The 19,988-nt window shown below is 39.9% G+C and overlaps 2 protein-coding genes across 18 annotated transcripts in view; one reads left to right on the top strand and one right to left on the bottom strand.

Moving 5' to 3' along the window:
* Positions 1–700: 700 nt before the first annotated feature.
* Positions 701–19,988, bottom strand: part of LOC111265193 (E3 ubiquitin-protein ligase CBL) — a 21,651-nt gene continuing 2,363 nt past the window's right edge. Inside the window, exons 1-15 of one of the 15 annotated variants that reach the window (XR_015312970.1) lie at positions 19,414–19,710; positions 11,965–12,083; positions 8,558–8,656; positions 6,470–6,521; positions 5,976–6,082; positions 5,656–5,764; positions 5,315–5,401; positions 4,941–5,050; positions 4,665–4,803; positions 4,376–4,456; positions 4,010–4,098; positions 3,807–3,887; positions 3,347–3,515; positions 2,326–3,137; positions 701–2,031 (exon numbers count right to left, since the gene is read on the bottom strand). Coding sequence is in view for 14 of the 15 variants with exons in the window: in XM_022841642.2 (XP_022697377.1) it covers positions 2,685–3,137; positions 3,347–3,515; positions 3,807–3,887; positions 4,010–4,098; positions 4,376–4,456; positions 4,665–4,803; positions 4,941–5,050; positions 5,315–5,401; positions 5,656–5,764; positions 5,976–6,082; positions 6,470–6,521; positions 8,558–8,656; positions 11,965–12,005 (1,617 nt within the window). In the remaining variant the exon portion in view is untranslated. The other 14 variants (XM_086970383.1, XM_022841642.2, XM_022841646.2 and 11 more) reach the window with 14 other exon arrangements.
* Thor (eukaryotic translation initiation factor 4E binding protein thor) overlaps positions 16,465–19,988 on the top strand; it is a 20,254-nt gene continuing 16,730 nt past the window's right edge. For 2 of the 3 annotated variants that reach the window (XM_022841670.2, XM_086970388.1), the window contains exon 1: positions 17,154–17,282. In XM_022841670.2, coding sequence (XP_022697405.1) covers positions 17,174–17,282 — 109 coding nt within the window. In that variant the 5' untranslated portion in view covers positions 17,154–17,173. Of the gene's footprint in view, positions 17,283–19,988 lie in introns of all 3 variants that reach the window. The other variant, XM_022841669.2, reaches the window with a different exon arrangement.

Below are 19,988 nucleotides of genomic sequence, written 5' to 3'. Positions count from 1 at the left end.
ATAGAAGGCAGCTGTGTGTTAGGTTGGGATAATAACCTATATGCAAGTTTCTTTGCTGGTCAGATCATAGATCTCGCTAACCACGAAAGAGATGGTAGTGACAATAGAGCATTATAAAAACAAAAGCGTCACAGTAACAACTTCTTTACCGAAATCACTGTTCTTTCTAAGAGTAATCGATGCTGCAAGTGTGAACTCGCGATTTCGCTGACGGACTTTCGGCTCCACGGTCTCTGCCAAGGAAAATATCATTGGTCTAAAGTTGCCGATGTTTGGTCTTACCTAATGCAAATGTAATGTTTTACCCGAATTCTGGTAACTAACTAATTTATCATTTATTCGCCTCGACTCTCTACAACTTTCTCTAATTTCTGGATCAATTTGTTTATTCCGTCTTATCAAAAATGATTGACTATGTTGAAGAACGTGTTCGGCCGCTTTTTTAAGCTCGCTTCATTATATACGAGTCCTGCTATAAATTTAATTTGCCAGTAATCGAAAAAGGTGGCAATCTATTGACGGAGGTCTGAGGTAACATTTAATAGCAGCGCTTAAAATTTAAGTAAGATTGAAATGAGCGGTAGTAAATATACGCGCGCTCACTAATTGCTGATTTCAGTATGCATAATACCAGCAACAACTGAGAATTCAAGATGAATTAAATGGATATAACTGAAATACGTAGGACAAACTCCAAAGGTAATTATTATTTTAATGTCTTTATTTACTACACGTAGGATCTTCGTCACTACATATCCATACTAAGCCGGTACAATAGTCAATTATAGTTGGTGTAAGAGGCAATCAGCTTTTTTCTATATTCGCATAAAAACAGCAACTCATTTCAGTAATTCAATTCCCCTTCCTATTAGATCGCGTAAATAAGCGTCGCTTTAAAGCCCATATATGGGCCTTTCTGTTAAGGTTTTAAATATAGAAATCATTTATATTTTTAGCTTTCGCTAAATACATAGCTGCTCCATTGATTCGATATTACTAAATTTTTTTTTAACAGGCTTATGATCTCCTGATCATCCTGTTTATGGCGCAGTTGAAATTGTGACCTATCTATCGTATTTACAAAATATATCTGTCATTTACATTCCCAAAAACAATTTGCCCTTCAAGCCTTCAAAGTTATCTTCTTGCGAAATAAGCTATTATGTGTACTCATATGCGTAAACCTAAGCATTCGTCTTAAGACAAATGCTGCTTACGCAAAATTATGTAATCTTTTTAAATTCATCATGGTCTTTGTCTAATTAGGCCAAAGATGAATCAAATGTTTTGCACTTATTGGGGAACCTTATCGTCTTGGCGACATTGAGAAATAGCGCAATCAGTCAGTGCATCTTACCGGCGACAAAGGGACACATTGTTATTAAAAGCTTTTGTACTTGTGTTGTCACAATGATAAGCGCCGTAGGCCTAGAAAACAGAAAAATTAAGAATGTACTGCATAATTTTGTTATCGTGTTTTTGAAGACTATTGTTATTGTATTGTTGACTTCACTATCGTTTGATGCTGATTTTAGCGTACTGGGCCTTCTTGAGATTGCAAATTTTGTACAAACTAAATCTTTTACTACAATAACAGTCGTTGGATTAGCTAGGCCTCGTGTCGGTCAATTTAATTACTCAGTGACTCACTAAAAAAAATCAATTTGAATATGTCGATTACTCATACATCATAGAAACTAAATACCTTAGAACAGTTTTAAATACATGCATACACGTGTAAGTATTTGATGATAGCATGCATACACGAATTCATAAGTGCCTGTAAGTGACCAAGTATTCTGATTATGGTCATGGCTGATGTAGGCGTAAGTGTAAAGTTTGAATTAATAGTTTTTTTTTTTTTTTTTTTTTATATATATATGCATTGACACCCTTCGAAATGCTTCACGGTGGATCTACGAATAATACAAACTGGCATTGTTCAAGCTAGATATACAAGAGTCCCTCCTGTAACTATGTGAGCGATGATTTTTGTACTCCGGGGCAATTGAGCTCTGTCTCATAACCTCCCTGTGGATGAAATGAGACAGATACACCTCACTTAATGTGTATATATGAGTCATGTTGCAAGCGATTTGATAAACAACTGGCCGAAACATTTAGCTTCACTTTATACCCTTTTCGTGAATAGTCATGTCAAACTATAATGTTTAACAAAAGTCATTAATATCGATTTTCGTTAGTAGTATTCAATAACGTTTGAACGAACAATGGCGTGTCACGTTTTTCTCGACTGCCTTAGCCATTCTTATAACTACTATCTATGTAGTGAGTCAATTGAAGGTATATAGTTGGAAGACCTACCTGTTCTTCCTACGTGAGCCTTGCATGTCATGTAGTGTATACACGCAACAAAGTGTTTATTTTACGCGTATTCATTCTGTTGGCAACAAACAAGATTAGTTGTAAAACGCTTTGTCAATATTCAATAATAAGTACAGTGAGTTGTAAAATTCGTGGTATGGTACCGCTTTTATCGTGGCCGCCATTAATAAGATGAATCAGCTTCCACTGTTGTTTATTAGATATTCTGTCACTGTACAGACAATGTCATACATACATCTCTATGTGTTATGGACAACTTTTGTCCTTTCATTTTACATTTGGAGTGGGTTTACAGCAATCTCCTTTTCGCCTTCAATTCTTATTTCGTTTGTCAGCTATCACGAGCCCTTCTGCTGATGTGATTGCTGCGTTGAGGAGCTGGCCTGCGCGAAAACGGCTGAAGTTGTGTCGGTCAAAATGCTACTAGAAACTGTCGTTGTTGACCGGTCTTGGTTTTGCGTCTGATATTGCAATGGTTGTGATTCCTGTAGTTGTTGCTGCTGTTGACTTTGCTGTGTACCTTGCTGCTGTAGTTGTTGTAATTGGTGTAATTGAAGCTGTGGCTGTAGTTGACATGGCGATCGCTGTTGCTGTAGTAGTGGCTGTTGTTGGGGGTTGTGAAGTAGCGGTAAATCGTCATTATTATTTTGCTGATTGAAGGGATCGACAATAATCTGCTCGGTCCCTCGGATGTCCTGTCGGCAGAAAGGACACCCACTGCCGTCCGACTCCTGCCAAGCCGATAGACAGGGTGTGCACAACAGATGTCCGCAAGGCTCGAGTCGAATGTCCTAAAAAGGCAAACAAGGTCGAAGCTCTGTTACTAGTAGTTTATTAAGCCACCGACAAATAATAATAATGGTAAAATACAAGCAGTTAAACTTAGCTAACATTAACCCAAGCATATACTTAAAAAACGCCATAGAATGCTAACAGAGAGAATGTGTCAAACATACAGTGTAAAGTGTTTGGTTTTCATTGTAAAGGACTAGATGTCTACCTTATCATTTTCAGCGCAGATTTTGCACAGCTGGAAGGTGGAGCCCATCTCACAGTATAACTCGTATTGCTCTTGAGATACTTGTATATGATCCTCTGGTTCTTCTCTGACGGCAAATGATAGGTCCGGATTGACAGCACGTCCATCAGGATAGAGGTACGAGCCATCCCTGAAAACGTACATTTATAAATAACAAGAAGATCGTTGTAGGAATCGAACCTAACGCAGCGCGACAAACCATTTCTACTAAAGAGCACCAACAAACTAGATTATACGTATGATTAGATGCAATTATTCTTATTGGATGTACTGGAAAACTAAGCAATGTTAAAAAAGGAATAATACGTATACTAAAATTAGCTGTACTTTGTCTATCCCAATTAGGCTCGATATTTTTCTACCACGTACTTTAACAACAACGGACAAATAAATTTGCCTTTTGACTAAAATAATAACTTACTTATTGCCATCTAGCAATGCTTGACAAAGAGATTTGTTCTGAGGTATCGTTTGGAAAATTCTGCCGTCCGCCGTCACATATCTGTAAGACATGCAAGAGAGAAAGCGTTCAATAACAATAAGGTTTTATAAAATGTCTTAAATAATTCGATCTTTTCCAATAATGATTTTTCACCAAATGACCTCTTACAAGGAAATACGTACCCAATGGCCCATTGACCGAGCCTTGTACAGCTCAATCGAAACACGTACGCGCCAGGCTTGTCCAGATATGCTGATAATCGCGCTTTGACCTGCATGAACCGATAATAAAATAAACATAAAATAAATAAGGTACAATAAAAAGATCTATAAATAAATTGTTAACACATCGTAAATTAACATAGCGCCGATTACGATATATTGGAAATTGCTTTAGGTTTACTAGCACCGCGTTCAGCGAAAACCACCAATGACTCCAAAAAATAATAATTTATAAAAAATTAAAATTGAAAAAATTATGTATAAATATATATGGGATACAGGTTTGAATTAGAGAAATTACAACTGTAGAATATCAACGATATCGACCTCATCGTAGGTGAGAAAAGCAACGTATCCTGGGTGTGTAACAGCAAGAATCTGCCAGTTTCGTAGAAGACTCTGCCAGGGCTGAAATATCACATAGACGTATGTTGTTAGACGACTCGCTGGTACTATAAGGTCATCGAATTTGTTGTATTTGAGGCGCAAACCTCCTAGATTACAATTAAAAAACAGAAAAAGCTGTCCTTTCTGTTAATAGAACTGGAATAGTCAGCCCACGGAACATCTTTCTTCTTTTACTACGCGTTTGTCTGTAATAAAAAGTAATTCAAACCTGGAAGAGTCGTGTAAAAACGTCAAACTCAAAGCACGATATGAAATCGTTACACGTAAGGTCGATCGTTGCTTTCAATGCCATCGATTCCAGAACCGACGAAATGGGATGAACGCTGTGCAGGACGCGTCGGAACTCGCTGCGGATTAGCAACAGTAGAACACCCAAAAGCAGTAAAGCTTAAATAGTATCGACAATCACTAAGTAGACGATGATCACTATGGTTGGCATCTCAACTCAGAAAATTATTCGCGATTCTCTAGTGTATATACTAACCTCCAGCGAACGATCGTTTTATTACCGAAGTTGCTTCTCCAGAAAGTTTCGGCGTCAGCCTTTGTGATTCGAAAGCTGTCGCCAGCAAATGAACCATCGGGGAATAGCGCCTATAAAACGTTGTTATATAATCAGACAACCAATTTCTCTAGTTCAAACATAGATAGTTTATTTTAGTGCGAATGAAAGTTAATGTAAATTAAAGGCATGATACCTGATATTTTTTTGCAAAATCGCAATTGAGCCAATTCATCGTATATATCAGTTTAGACACCTTTATGGTTCGCTTATTGACCGCCTTATTAGTTTCAGTTTTGTGAGAACTATTAGCAAATCAAGAGGCGAGAACTATAAAATAAGAAAGTCGGTAATACCTTTAATTCAGCCAACATATGGGAAAAAACCAGGGAAAGTTTGGTGAGGTTTCGCCGCTGAGGTGATGTTTCGTCAAACATCCTCTCCTGAGGAAAATATTTCGTACAACGCCATTATGTTTATTGTTACGATTTTTTACAGAAGAATCGATTGTACTTAATAAGCAAAGAAAATACTACTGAACTCTTGCTACTACGCAAATATAATAAGATCGCTGTATATTTTATGGTAGCGGAAGACCTAAAAATCTATTTTGTTACAGTGGCAGTAACCAAAACCTAGCATTACAGTACTGTTTAAATTAAACATGATTACTCTAGTGACCAGAAAACTAACGTACCTTCCCTTCTTTAAACAGTTTATTAGCTTGTTTGCACTTTCGGGCTAAGTTCGCGAGAAATTCCCGAAAGAATTCGTTTTCATTTAGTACATGCATTTCCAACTCGTACCTACAAAAACCAAATCACAAAGGAGAGGGTAAGCAAAAAGAGGCAAGAGAACCCAACCGTTTTATTTACGTAACAATTATATGTACGTATAATACTTGCCTGCAATTCATAGGATCCGTAGTGTTTCATGGACATTCTTAATTCATTTGTTAAGAATCACCCACACGTTCGTGCAGTAAGCACAGAGAAGGAAGGCTTTTAAAGCACTTACCTGGCGTATACGAGCCGCAAATGTTGGTAGGTGTCGGGCAACAGGTCTAAAATGAACGGGGGTGAGTTTTTCAAGTTGACGCGAGGCTGTTGGCATAGCTTTACAACCTGGAGGGTGAACAAACTTAGCAAAATTGAAGTATATCGACGATTCAAATTTAAACATAATCAAAACGAGGACACGTATAAACAGACGAAGTTTTCGTACTTGAAGATTTATAATAATGGATATGGATAATGTTTTAACTAAACATCCGCGCTACGGTGAACTCTGCGTCGTGGGTCCCATAAGTGGCAAATAGTATCAGTGATTTTCAAGCTGATCATAAAACTATCAAACTGCTTGACATTTATTACACCTGCATAGATGTAAAAAAAAGTAATGAAAATATTCAAGAACTGATAAATAACTCCAGGTATAAACGAGTTAGCTACCAATGGTACCTTTAATATTGTATAATATATCTTTACGAACAGAACTAGTTAAAACGTTACCTTGTCCATAAGCTTCCATGTCTTTTCAATAGTCTTTCGTTCAATCACGAATCTGAAAATATAATTAATCGCTGCATAAAGTGAAACACTGCAAGATTTTTTTTACATATGCAGTATTTTGCTGAATTTACATTTAGATGCTATCGATATGGTAGTTGAACTCAATTTGACTGAAGGATATTTCTTTATGACACCAACTTATAGAAACAATTCTTGTAGTAATGCCATAAAATGTTGAGACACTGTAAGACTACTACTGTACTCTGGAGTGCTCATTTAAATTGTACAATCCAATAGCGAGTAAGTTTGTTTGCAAGAACAGCAGCCAATTTACTTGCTCAACATCGTGAATATGATCTAAAATGTGAGTGAGAAACCGCCTTCAGATACAAAATTGGAAGAACTTGAAAAGGTCTGGAAGGTGTGCAATAAACCAGCCAAAGGCTTAAAGCGCATTTGGCATTACCAGAAATCTTCATCCTTGCGGCTAGCAAAATAAAAAAAGAAGCTTACAACTACTCGGAAGTTCCCGGAAAACATTTCATAATATAACGTTTAGAAGCAGAAGCACAACGCTAATAGTGTCTTGATGATGTACGTGAACGCATATTGCGACGGCAGGCCAACAATGATAAAAATGAACAGAAATCAACGTATGACAGAGCAGCGCCATCAAAGTGCTCGAACAGTAGCGCAGCGGATGAGTTAGTTTGACTACTTAGAGTAAGGTTGAAAATCGCAACCTCACCTGCTATAATCTGAAGCCGTTCAATTTAAGAACAGCAGAGTCTGTGGATCGCTGCGTTTCTCCGAAATACGTGTTCAAGGCGCGAGTGAAGACAACTTCTTCAGCGATTGTTAATTGTATGAAAATGACTCAACATCCAGACTTTTTACGAGCTTAGCTGAGTTATGTTTGAAACAGTATCTATTGAATTACACACTTGAAAGCTAAAGTTCAAACGGTACTATAAACTACATTTAACTAAAATTAATATTTCCTTATCCATGAGCAATGAACTAAGAGCAATTATCACCCTTATGAGATATGTTCGATCGAGGTATTTCTGATGCTTGAATTAACAAGAGAATTACAAAAAACAAATCAGTTCATAAAACAGATGCTTACACAGGATTGAAACTCCTCAGGAAAGCCCGGTGACGACCTTATAAATGCGACGCGGTGAACTTAGATATGTAAGAGTTACAGAATGTGGCGACACTCAAGTTGGTCAAATATAACTAAGGGCTTTGCTGGTATATTTGGACTATTTATTAAAGCATTATCAGTTAAAAACCGAAAAGGAAATCTCATGACTGTTATTCCCGCACTTTATTAGCTTCACTACCGCGACAGTACATTATTTTCCTTTCATTCGTACATTTGTATGAACTACATACATATGAAGGTCCTATATTCCCATATGGAGGATTTTTCTAACGGAAATTGTTGTGTGAGTCAGATCGATCCAGGAACATGTTGAGTAACCATAGGCACCTGGTCCCGGTACCAAATCATTACAACGGCAGAATTAATTTGAACGTTTTCGCGAACTTTTGAAGTTTAATATAAGTACGAATCAGATCTGTGACGAACACAATAATCAAGTGCCAGCAGGACATGTGATTCTTTGGCGGTATTCCAGGCATTTTAAGATTTTACAAAAATATATAATACCTACAATATTATCTACAATTCCTGCAATATTTTTTTTTGCAAAAGTCGTAAGCATAAAATATATCAAATTTCTTTCGACTCCTTGCCATTTCCACCTTTCCAGTCTAAATAAACATCCCAAAATGCTATAGAAATTAATAATTAATTAGAAATGTACGTATATATGATAACGCAGTAGCTACTGTTGTATTTTCATTATTAATCCGTGGATCCAAGGCATTCCTATTTGGTTAAATTGAATAACACACAAAAACACTACTCAACGATTAACACGCTCAATATTTACTTGAAATTTTTGCCAAGGCAATTTTTTATACGTGTTATAAATTTATTTGAAACGTCTTATATTGATCTAACAGTAGTGATAATAATACATAGTGCAATCTGCTGACAGCAGACACAGCATGTACCTGGGTGGATTTGTCGATAGCAGCTTGCTGAACAGCGCTGAGATGTTGAGTTGACCAGGAGGGGCCGCCGTCGCCATTTCCACGATTCTTCCCCGTGAGCTTTGCCATATATCGATACAATAGAATCATTCACATGGATCAGTTTGTTAGTTAATGCTTAGCTATTATTGTTAACTAATGAAATTTTGTTTACTGCGGCATATAACAGTGTTACTAACGACACTTGTAATTTGCGAAACATCTCATAGTCATCTCAATCATTGCGGACTCTGAATTTTTGTTAAAGCGAAGCCAACGTGTTGCTTCCTGTAGAACTTTCGATTTTGAAGAATAATATAGCCATTACACTTAACCGTGCAATAGTAATCGTAAAATCTAGAACTATATTTATTACTAGCAATACAAACGTTATTTTACGTACACGGGATGACGCCTATTGGGCGTTTTCCTGTAAGTAGGCCAAGTTATAATAAACTATGTTGCTGTTGTGAACACAGACATTTATCGTTTTAGGTCAGCTTATAGGACACGAACGACTTGCCTGCTAAGGGAATGTTTACAGATTTTATAAGCCCTGTTTGTGCAAATCATTAAATTGGATTTTTTAGTGGGATGCTCTTATTATGGTAAACGTGCTTTGTTCGGATTCAGAATAGCCTTAATTACCTGAAAAAGTATGTAAGGCACCCTATAACTATAAGAATGAAATTATTCGCTAATAAGTTGTTTTTTTGCACTGACAATTAAATTACACGGAGCAAAAATAACATTACTGCAATCGACTTATTTATGAAAACCGGGTAGAAATTGTGTGTATTATAAATGCATCAATAGTAATTATAATGATATGAATAATACTTATTCGCATCATCTTCATCATTATTATCTGCTTAACAAAGCTTAACCGATCTATAGAATACAAAATGTCAGCGAGCACTTATAGGTTACTATATAAAGGACATCGCATGTGGTGGTAATGATTGGCCAATACGACAATAATAATTGGCCCTTGCGCAATCGCGGCTATGCATCGCTCAAAAGATATTTGACACATATGAACACAATGCTTTTATGGACATGTATGAATGCTAAGAAAACAAAAACGCTGTTATATTCGCACAAGTATGTCTAGCGCCGGAAAATGGTGCAATTCATGTCTGACTCTACCCCTTTAACCACCAAATGAATCGAACGAAACTATTAGTTAGAAACAAAACCTAATGAGTAATGTAGTTTGCACTAGGACACAACGATATTAATGTATGATGAAAACTATTGACCACACCAAGTTGGCATTCAGTAAACCGAGCCGCTGACACTGAACTAAGCTGTACGAACGGAACAATATCGCACTACTACCATTGAGTCGCGTCTGTGAGATAGACCAACCAGTAGCACTTAACTTGATGCTGATGGCGCAAGGTGGACTCTTGAATTTCTATCAATATTGGTGGTAACGGACTATAAAGAACAGGCGCAATTACTCAGCTGGAAAGGACATAGGTTGGGTGCAAACGAAAATAATCATTTTCGTTTTTCAAAAAACGACAAAGTGACTAATCAAGCTCGAGAAAAGTTCAAGAAATTGATACTGGGTATGAAGCGTCGAACTCGGTCAGTTCTTGCAGCAAGAAAAATAAACATTGGGTCTTGTGAACTTATAGATAATAATCTACAGGATAAACGTATTAGTAAGTTGCGGAATGAATTAATAAAGATTATGACAGCAATTTGTACAAACAAACGCAATTCAGCATAACATTTCTTTCGTCGAAGACCGTTACCGTTGTCGAAGCGCACTACTCAACAATCAAGCGATGACGTCCCCATCGCGTCGAATTTCGCCGAAATCTGTATACTTTTTTGTTTAAGGATGAAAGTTTCGCGTAAAATACGGTTTCCGGAAAATTTACTAGCTTTAGATTAAATACAAAGCTTGCTTTGAGTACATAATAAATCTTATGTAGAATTATTAATAATGGCAAAGGTGGAATTCAGTCATTATTGAGATTAAATATTGACTGTTGTTTTATGTCACGTCTAGATGCATGTTTGTCCATTAATGCGTTTTCTTTTAGCAAACGCGATTCTTTCGATAGTCTACACAAATTTTCTGCAAGCACTTGACATTTAGATGCAGCTTCTTTTTTCACTTTTTTATGTTTTACATTTTCAGTATTTTAGGAATTTCCTTAAATGTAACTTACTATGCTAGCTCACATAATCGATTTTTCAGTAGCTATTATCTCATTGTTATTATTTTTATCTTTGGTAACTATTAACACGGGGAGCATCTGTTGATATAGTTTTTCTGTCTTCAGTTTCCTCAGTTTACGATCTACAATCGCTAATACTTTGATACAAATGCATAAAAACTGCAAATGAATTTCACTAGTATACCGTTATTTGTGTACACTGCGTCTGAGATTGCCCACTGCTATCCCTAATCATAATAACAATTAATCTGATATATACAATACTATTATATTAATAATAATGAATTAAATTACACTTCTTAGCTTAACGGGCACTTCTCTTAACCGGTGTAATTTCTAGTTACTATATATTACATGTCTATTTCATTAGTTACATACTTGTTAAATATTTGGGCGCTTTAAAAGTTCCAGATTTTTCTTGTAGCCAAGCAAAAACTCATTCTAGTCGAAGGTTTTAGGCACAAGTTGTTCCTCCTTGATAGCTTCACAACTTCAGCAACTTCTAAAATTTCGATCGAGCGCCCTGGCCAGGGAGGAGCACCGCACGAATATTAGGCCCTAATCGATTACTTCTTTTTTCTTTTTCTTGCTGTACACTCCTCTCGCTCAGGTGCACATCTGTAGCAGTTAGCGGCGGAGCCACCTAGCACACTCGACAAGCTGGTTTCTCCTTCCTTCGGAACTTTCGAGGCACAGGGAAGCAGCACATATAGGGAACCAGTTTTAAGTTACTGAAAGAATTATGCAACAGTATCAGCAGCTACTCAGGTCCGTTGACTTGTTGGGTCTGTGTATGCGTGCGTCCGATCCTGTAAGGTTGGCCACGCTCGATCCTCGCGTGCTCTAGAACTGCTTCGACTAGAACAGCAGCGAGATGGCCACAGACATCACGGCATCGATAAGAACAATCTCCTAAGCTAAAATAACACCCAGGGCAAACATCCGCTCCAGGCGTACACAAACTCAGACATGCAGACAAACATTCACAGCTCAATTATACATGCCACCATCACTACAAATGATTACCAGCGTCAACAACTGCTAGGAGTACGTCTATGGCTGCTGCTGTAGTTCCGCCACCACTTGTCGAGTTGTTCTGTCTGGCACACATTGAATAGAATCGAAGAGCCTCCTAGTAACATAAACACACAGACATATACCCGTTCATAAGATCAACAATAACAAACTCACCAGAAGTATCGTCTGCTAACGGTGTGACAGGTTTCCAGCATGGATAGACGATGTAAGCCAGTTCTCCCAGGATCAAAGCAGCAAATCGTATTCGACGGATGTAGACAAACAAATGTCTGCTGTAAACGCAGTGTAGCGCCAAAAAGGCAGAAGGGATGTTTTAGGTTATACGCTACAGAAAGGGGGTTGCAAGTCATTTGGCTAAATTTCTATAGATACTGCTTAGTGGGTGACGTTTTTGCCTGCTAATCGTAGGGACAAATGGTGATCCAGATTTGACTTCGGGCATAGACATACTTTTTTTGTGTCAGAGGTTGGCCGTCTGAAAGCCTAACGGCAATATTGGACGTAAAGCTCGAAATAATTTAGATTGTTTTGGCATTGGATTTATTGTTATAGAAGTAAAAAAAAAAAACGGATGGCGATAAATACAATACCACCGTTTAGAGAGCTCAAATTTAAGGCCTTTAAAGCTCGTTATTGCGATCTCCGCTAAGCATTTTGATTTTTGTTAGCAAAATCAACCACTGGCAGAATAAAAATGAGCTATTGGCGGTGTGAATGAACACCACCCGTAGATCTTAGTTGCTGAAGCCCAAGAAATAGTATCTGTTTATCTGGCTGACGTAGCAAATGATCGTATTTCTTATTTTAGTTAGCCAGAACTCTCACCGTGCAGGCTGTTGCCTTAGAAACGGATATTTGTACCTGCAAATTAATAATGAAGGCCAGCGTGTCGAAGGGCTGATATATTGATATCTTCGTCAAAACAAATAACGAGAATAACGAGGTGAGCTGGTGTCAGCTGAAAAAAGTGTTACCCAACGAGCCCCAAGTAGGTAGGGGAGGGCTACAGATACGCTCAACGTTAACGAATCGATTTTTTTGGCTACATCGGCTTTATGTATTTGAACAGTTCAGCGATTTGTAGTATGTGATTATGGTGGTGGTGATATAGTAATAGTGGTTTAGAATTTTGTATGATCTACGTCAGCTACAACCGTGTCACCCCGCTGTAAAAAAAAATAGCAAAGCTATAGTTGAAACTTTTTTCGGATGCGTTTCACAGAACGAAGATGTGATTAAAAAGGAGATTAGAGAGGTAAAAAAAATATACTTTGACACGCCTTGCACTGCTGTACTCACAGCTGACTTGCCTAGTAGCATAAATCGAATTATAGCTGTTGTTGTGGGCGACGCAGTTTTACTGAGTTTGGGCTGCTGCGACGTTAGAAGTTCTCGCCTTACAGAATCTACACTTGCTTTTAATGTTAAGTTAAACTTCTTTGTTGACTGTAGTTCGTGTACAAATATCGCCTTTGCTGTAGTATTTTCACGTTTGAGACCGGATTCCTCTTTCCGTTTTACGTTGCGCTTTTAACTCACGCATAGCTTGGCGCGTTTAGAAATTGAGAACACCAGTGGTTCAGAATATTCCGCAAGAAACGAACGCTACGCGGTGTTTCCCACAAGCATGACCAACTTTTATCAAGCATACTTATTCCGGTAGTTACCTCTAGCTCTTCAAACTCACCATTTTATGTGCCTTTATTGTTGCTGCAAGAATGGCCTACCAATGAAGGTCGGGTTAGCAAGCGATATGTGTCTACTTAACAGTCGGATGGTGCTAACACAATACAAACTAGAGTCTTGGTTAGCGTTCATACTGCAACCGGAAATCGGTTTTGAGGGCTTATAGCCCATGGTCCATTACTGCCATAAGTGAAACTTCTCCAACAATTAGAGCTTTTTGGAAAGTAGTCTCGGGCAAAACACTTGGGCGGGTAGGCAATTTCGTGTACAGATTTGCTATGTGCTGTTATGATACAACCAGTAAAACGAAAACTGTGGTGTTTAGTAGAAACGTTTTGTTATCAATCTAGTAGAGCGACGTTAAGTTAGCCCCTACGAATGCTTTTTGGTTTCAACGATATTGGGTAGCTCCAACTCCCGTATGACACGTGTCGGTTCAGCCATACCAGCCTTACCTCCCGAAGGTATCTCCTGGGTTTCTGTAATGCTTGAACTTTCGATACCCTGTGTCATTTTCCTTGGGCGATCCTACACTCACTTATCTCCCCGATCTACTCCATTCAATCCTACCGTTTCATCCGCCGCTCCGCATTGGTTCCCGTTAAATCTTCTTTACGGCATCACACATCGAGAATCGCACAATTTAATTAATCACTTCCATTACTTACATCATACTAGTGTGCCATTGCTGCAATTGGCGCCGATAAAAAGAACTAATAGATAAAGTCGAGTTACCACGAGACTGATCGATATGGGTTTGGACAAACTAAGCTGCAAGGTTAAGGAAGGTCTAAGGCAGATCATCTGACAGTAAATATGGGAAAATTTAGCTTGCCACCGAAGCTACTATTATTTCACTCGATGCAAGAATGCCAAAGGAACACATCTTTGGACGTGGCTATGGGGCCAAGCAAGCGCATTTCACGGCTTTGATGAGGTGCAAAGTGATTGCAGAGTCTGATGCTGTGAGGCACTTTAGGCTGACGGTCGGCCAAGAGAAAGTTTAACTGCTTCAGACTGAAATAGTGTGGTTACGATGATCTCCTAAATGTCCGTTCAGACTTGCTTATATATACGTGGGCATCACTCTGATTATGGGTGAGCTAAAGCTTGCCTATTTAAACGGTTTCCACTTCCAGCATTATCTGAAGCGGCAGAAACCTACGTAGTCGTCCAAAGAAATAACGAGGGCCTGTACGTGGTTAAACAAAAGGGAGGATTTCTTTTGGTGAATGCAAGTTGCCATTCAACGTAGTTATAGAAGGCGCGAAAAATTCGTGTCAGCGTGATCGTTTCGTCAATCACCATAAAGCCGTAGCGTCGGCGTACTTCATGGCACTTGTGATTACCAGGTGCATCAATAGACTGAGCATGGCAGAGACAGCCAATGCTTGTAATAGGTTAAAATGCTCGTCGTGGCGTGCAGCAACGGAATCTGGTTCGGGATCGAAGGCCCATTCAGGATAGGAAGCTTCTAATAATGGCCGTCATGGGGTTGGAAGGCCTTGGAGTGGTCGATTTAAAAAAAATCAGAGTGATAAGCCTTGTTTTACGACATCACCATTGGCAGGAGCAGATGTTTCTCGATATGTAGTCGACAACGAGCTCTTATGTCGAATTAAAGAGGACACAGTGGTACCGCGAACCGTGCAAGCCTGATTTGAGGCCATGACCCGCTAGAAAAGCGGGCCCCTTTTCAGTCGTCGAAATACTATGCAGCGCGTATTAAAGCAGTTCCGGTATATATCCGCAGCTTAGTGCGAAAACTGCCAATGTGTTAAGCCTGTACTCCGGTGTCCGTTTTGAGAATCAAAGGCTTTGTAGGTGTGTCCACGCCCGATTTCACGCTGGGAGCCAACTAGTCTCCAACCTAGACCACGTGTCCTTGAGTTTTATAGTCAACATGTAAATGACAACACGTTAGTGCTATTTGGAGTTCCTATTCTTTAGGCCTTAGCGTACGGTATCGCCAACGGTGGCAGGAGCCAAATTCTTACGTCACGCGCAGCTAGTCATCTATCTACGTTGTCTATTACCGTTAAGAAATAAAAAAGAGCAGTGACATGACAGTAAAATAAATCTGTGATATATAACTATCAAAAAAGAAACAAGTGTGAACATAGCTAATTAATGCTGTTAATAGAGTATACTCTACGTTTTATAGGCGTTTGAACAAAGGAGTGCATTTGAATAAAAACACTCGGCTGACTGATGATTTGAGTAAATTTTCGTGCCACACTTTCAGTTGCAATGAAATTGATTTTTTTTTAATTTTCTTGCTTGATTCGCCAACCTGCTGCTTGTCCTTGTTGTTGTCGTCCTCGTCGTCGTCGTCTCATCGCCACGCCACGATCTACCCCTTACAAAGACCGTCAATATCATCATTGCTAGCATCATCATCGTCACCGAGAAAGAGCGGTGCGACTCGTAACAGGTAATGTATCGATTGTTAGCAGAAAAATGCTACGCATAACTGACTACCACGATTTGCTGTGTCTAATGCTTAGCCCACTGTTTGTCCTCTCCACGAAATATACACACTGACAGCCATTCTTATGCAGTCGCGCAGACAATCACATACTCGGATACGCTCACGGACGGACATAATGTTCACACGGAGTACCGGCAACAGCCTGCAGTATTCGCTGTTGACGACGCGCGGATACACGAACGGACGGACGGACCAACAGACAACCAGCCAAACATCGCCGTGGCCCTTCTCCAGCAGCAGCAGTAACGGCAGCAGGCAGCTCTAGAGCGCTATGTTGTAACCCTCCTTGCTCGAAGCAACTGGGTGTCAGGATGAGCGAGTGCAGCTCCAGCAGCGACGTCGGCTGCCATAACAACAACGGCAGTGGCGGCCTGTTGTCGTCGTCAGAGCTGTAACTCCTCCTACGCCGCCGCATTCGAGTTGAAACAGATGGAGTGCGCTGACGTCTAGCAGCGCGAACAAGAGAGCGCTACGTCAGTCGCCATTGAGACCCAGTCGCCGGGGGTCAACACTCGTTCAATGCCCGGGGACACATTGGCCCACTCAACGTTGTCTACAACAGCAACAGTCATAGAAGAACAACCATAGAAGAAGTGTCGACAAACATTCGTTATTACTTGGCCTCACAACAGCGACGTAGTTTCGAGATTTACGTCCGCCGCTGCGGTTAGACATTGCTTAAGAAGCAACAAAGTAGTTGTTGCTAGCCGACCCAGTTCTACGATATCGCAACCCGTCCTCAATGTCGAACTAGCGTGTGGCCTGACGTCCTTGCAAATGCTGCGTATATGCACATATGAAATATAGACAAGACAAATCTCCTTAGTTTAAAAAAGAGCGCTTCCCGACGGGAACTACTCAGCTAACTTCGTTTGCTTTACAGCGTTGGTGGTTCTAATTCGTGTTTTTGATCTGTGGCAATTCGCACAAACTTATACATACTGAGGCATTACAAGGAAATGATACTGAAAATTTTTTTAATTAAGACTGCCATTGACGTTTCACTAGTCTGGAGCCACTGATATATTTGAAGAAGCTAACAGTAAAAAGAAAGACTAACTAAAATCAAGCAATTATTAGCGCTCCAGATAGAGAGTCATCGATTGCTACCGCGTTCGTAGTGGTGCTACAGAGTGGATCATCTTAACGAGTAATAGGCGCGAAAATCGTGTGTGCGAAATAAAGATGTCGTCAGCAAAAACGATTTCAATCCGTCGTGTAACAAATCCAAGCCAATTGCCGGCTAATTACTCACAAACACCGGGAGGGACACTATTTGGTACGACTCCGGGAGGTAAGTCGGTTATTTCACATCATCACATAATGAATATAGTTATGTTGTCATGCGAACCGAATGTTGAATTTATGTTCGTGCTTGTTGTAAATAAACAACTAGTGTATAACTCGCGATGACATTCATCCATCCTTTTACTGTTTTCGCCCATACATTTCTTATGACCCACAAACACTTTTGCGTTTGTATGTCTTTTTTGTAAAGATGTTTGTCTATCAGGTACGCTTCTCAATGCGTTTATGCAGAACATAATTTGCTGTAATCATGACATGTGTTTAAATTTCCGAGTAAATTGTGAAAAACGAAAGAGTTGTGGTACAGAAGCACCTCACGTGAGCATTATTTCATTAACTATTAATGCCAACGCATCCATTATACAGAAAGCTATTTTCCACTGAGATTTGTCGCGTATAAAATGATAGAATTAATTGTTTGCTATTTGCTATTTAGTTGTCGGTTAGTGGTAATTGGATCGTTGGTTTCGAGACTTACCCGGGAAGATCTCAATTAGCATGATATTATGACAGATTTTTTCTCCTCTTCCTCGAGTGCGATCCAACCTGCCATGGTCTCTCAGGGACATGTTATATTGCCCCTACCTGATAATATATACATAACCAGATAAATCCATTCGAGTGCATTATAAGCTTGTACAGACCAAAGCCTCGGCTGGATTTGATTGTCTGATAAGGAACGGATTACGTATGAATGAGCATGAGTGTACCCTGACGCTTCAGCAGCGAGTCAATCACGGTTTCAGGATAGACTGGCTGATATTGTTTTCGTAACTACGGTATCTGCTGCTATTTCGACTCTTGAGATTGAACACACAACAAGGAATCTATCGAGTCAATAAGGAGGAGCGCCACTAGCCATAGTAGCAATAGCGGCAGCTGCAGGCTCCAAGCCAGGACAAGCCCAACAACCCAGAAGAGTCGTAGCTGCGTGTTATTATTTCCCTCTAGCCAGAAATTGTTTTCTACCTGAGTTATTGTTGTGGCCAACTAGCGGCAACCGGTTCTCCCATATTACGCCGGACAGCTAAATCAACTAGAGCTAATCCGGCACCAACTCGTCATAGATGCCGATAGGAAGAGAGACTGATACACAGATGACAGTCATCGGGGCTCTCCATATCGTCGACGAGTGACGAAGACGACCGAAGACTAAACAATAGTGGAAGCACTGAAGAGAAACCCTTGAGACCTAATGCACGCTATCAATCACGAGCTGGCCATGGTTCGCCAGGAGACCATTCCGCAATGAACCAGCGACGAACAGCGGCGTTTTCAACAGCGACGCTAGAGGCGGCGGCTGCGCTGGCAGTGAAGACAGAGAAAGAGAACAAAATAAAAACACTATTCTCAAACTCCCATCGATGCCGGCGCCACCGGTGACCGAAAACCAGACAATTTCGCCCTATGTACATTCTTGCTTCATTTGCCCCTTTCGCACGGTTGTTCATTTGTCTGTCCTCACACAACAGCAATAGCACTATGAGGAAGAAGCATTATAAATGAAAAAAGTGCATCTTTCTCGCTACTATTTAAGTTAATCTCGTTTTTTTAGCATAGACGCTTCGCAGCTAGCTCCTGCTAGAGAAGAATGAAGAGTATACTGGGCAATAGTAGCACCAGCGGCAGATATATGAGAACCGTGTTGCCAGTGGTGGTGTAATACGGAATTGTAAGAAAATTACAAAACGAGATTTCGAGTCTTTTATACTATAAAATAACTAACATATTTACGTGTTGCTGACATCAGAGTCATCTAGAAACGATAGTATAGCCGCTATGACTAGAAAAGGGTCATTTGAAACGCCTATCTTATTTACAGAAAAAACATACGAAAATACAATACATTTTTCCTCTATTATACGAGGGCTAAGGTGACACCCCATCCGTGAGGCGTATATACGGATACACAGACGTGCCAGTACTAGCGGTTTTACGCATTTTGCCGATACGAAAATTGTATCATGCCAGGTACCAATATGAGCTATGGTCACTACCATTATTTATGTACTCTTTATTCTATTGAAGGTTGTCATTCTAATGGTCAAAGGTGGAAAAACAGTCGTATCTATCAAAACCTAAGCGTAAAATCTCGAACAAAAACTAGCGCACTCAACCTGGCTTTCGCGATGTTCTTGTTATCATTGTCATTGTTGTCGCCGTTGTTGTTGTTGTTGTTGCTGCTGCTGCTGCTGTGGTCGTTCGATAAATAATCGAAGCGATGACTCACGTTTCGCACTGCGCAATAGTCGGCAGGAGTCGCCGACGGTACTGACAAGCACGGTTAGATCAACGTTATCTATAACAGACGTGGCCACAAGAACGACCGAATCTACGTGCGGGTTATTTGGCTGTACAGGAAGGTAGTCAGCCGACCGGCGTGCGGCAAATAGTCGCCGTTACTGAAACACTGAACTGTTGGCTGCACTGAGTTCGGAGGCTGTGGTAACAAAGTTGCCCTGCCACATTACTTTTACAGCTGAATGCATTGTTACAGTTAGCCAGTAGCCAACGACTTACGTAAGAAAAATTGAGAGTAGTGCCTTGTCGCTGGACGGTATCTATTGATGCGCGATATAGAATAGCACATTTAGGCTGACCAGCTGGATAGTTGCGTAGAGGTTGTGTGGCGCGGCCACTCTGGCTAGAAACAGGGGACAATTAACTGCTGAGGATAGATCCAGAACCAATG

This window comes from Varroa jacobsoni, unplaced genomic scaffold (assembly GCF_002532875.2).
Source record: "Varroa jacobsoni isolate VJ856 unplaced genomic scaffold, vjacob_1.0 scaffold_942, whole genome shotgun sequence".
NCBI lineage: Eukaryota > Metazoa > Arthropoda > Arachnida > Mesostigmata > Varroidae > Varroa > Varroa jacobsoni.
This window is presented reverse-complemented; position numbering and strand designations above follow the sequence as displayed.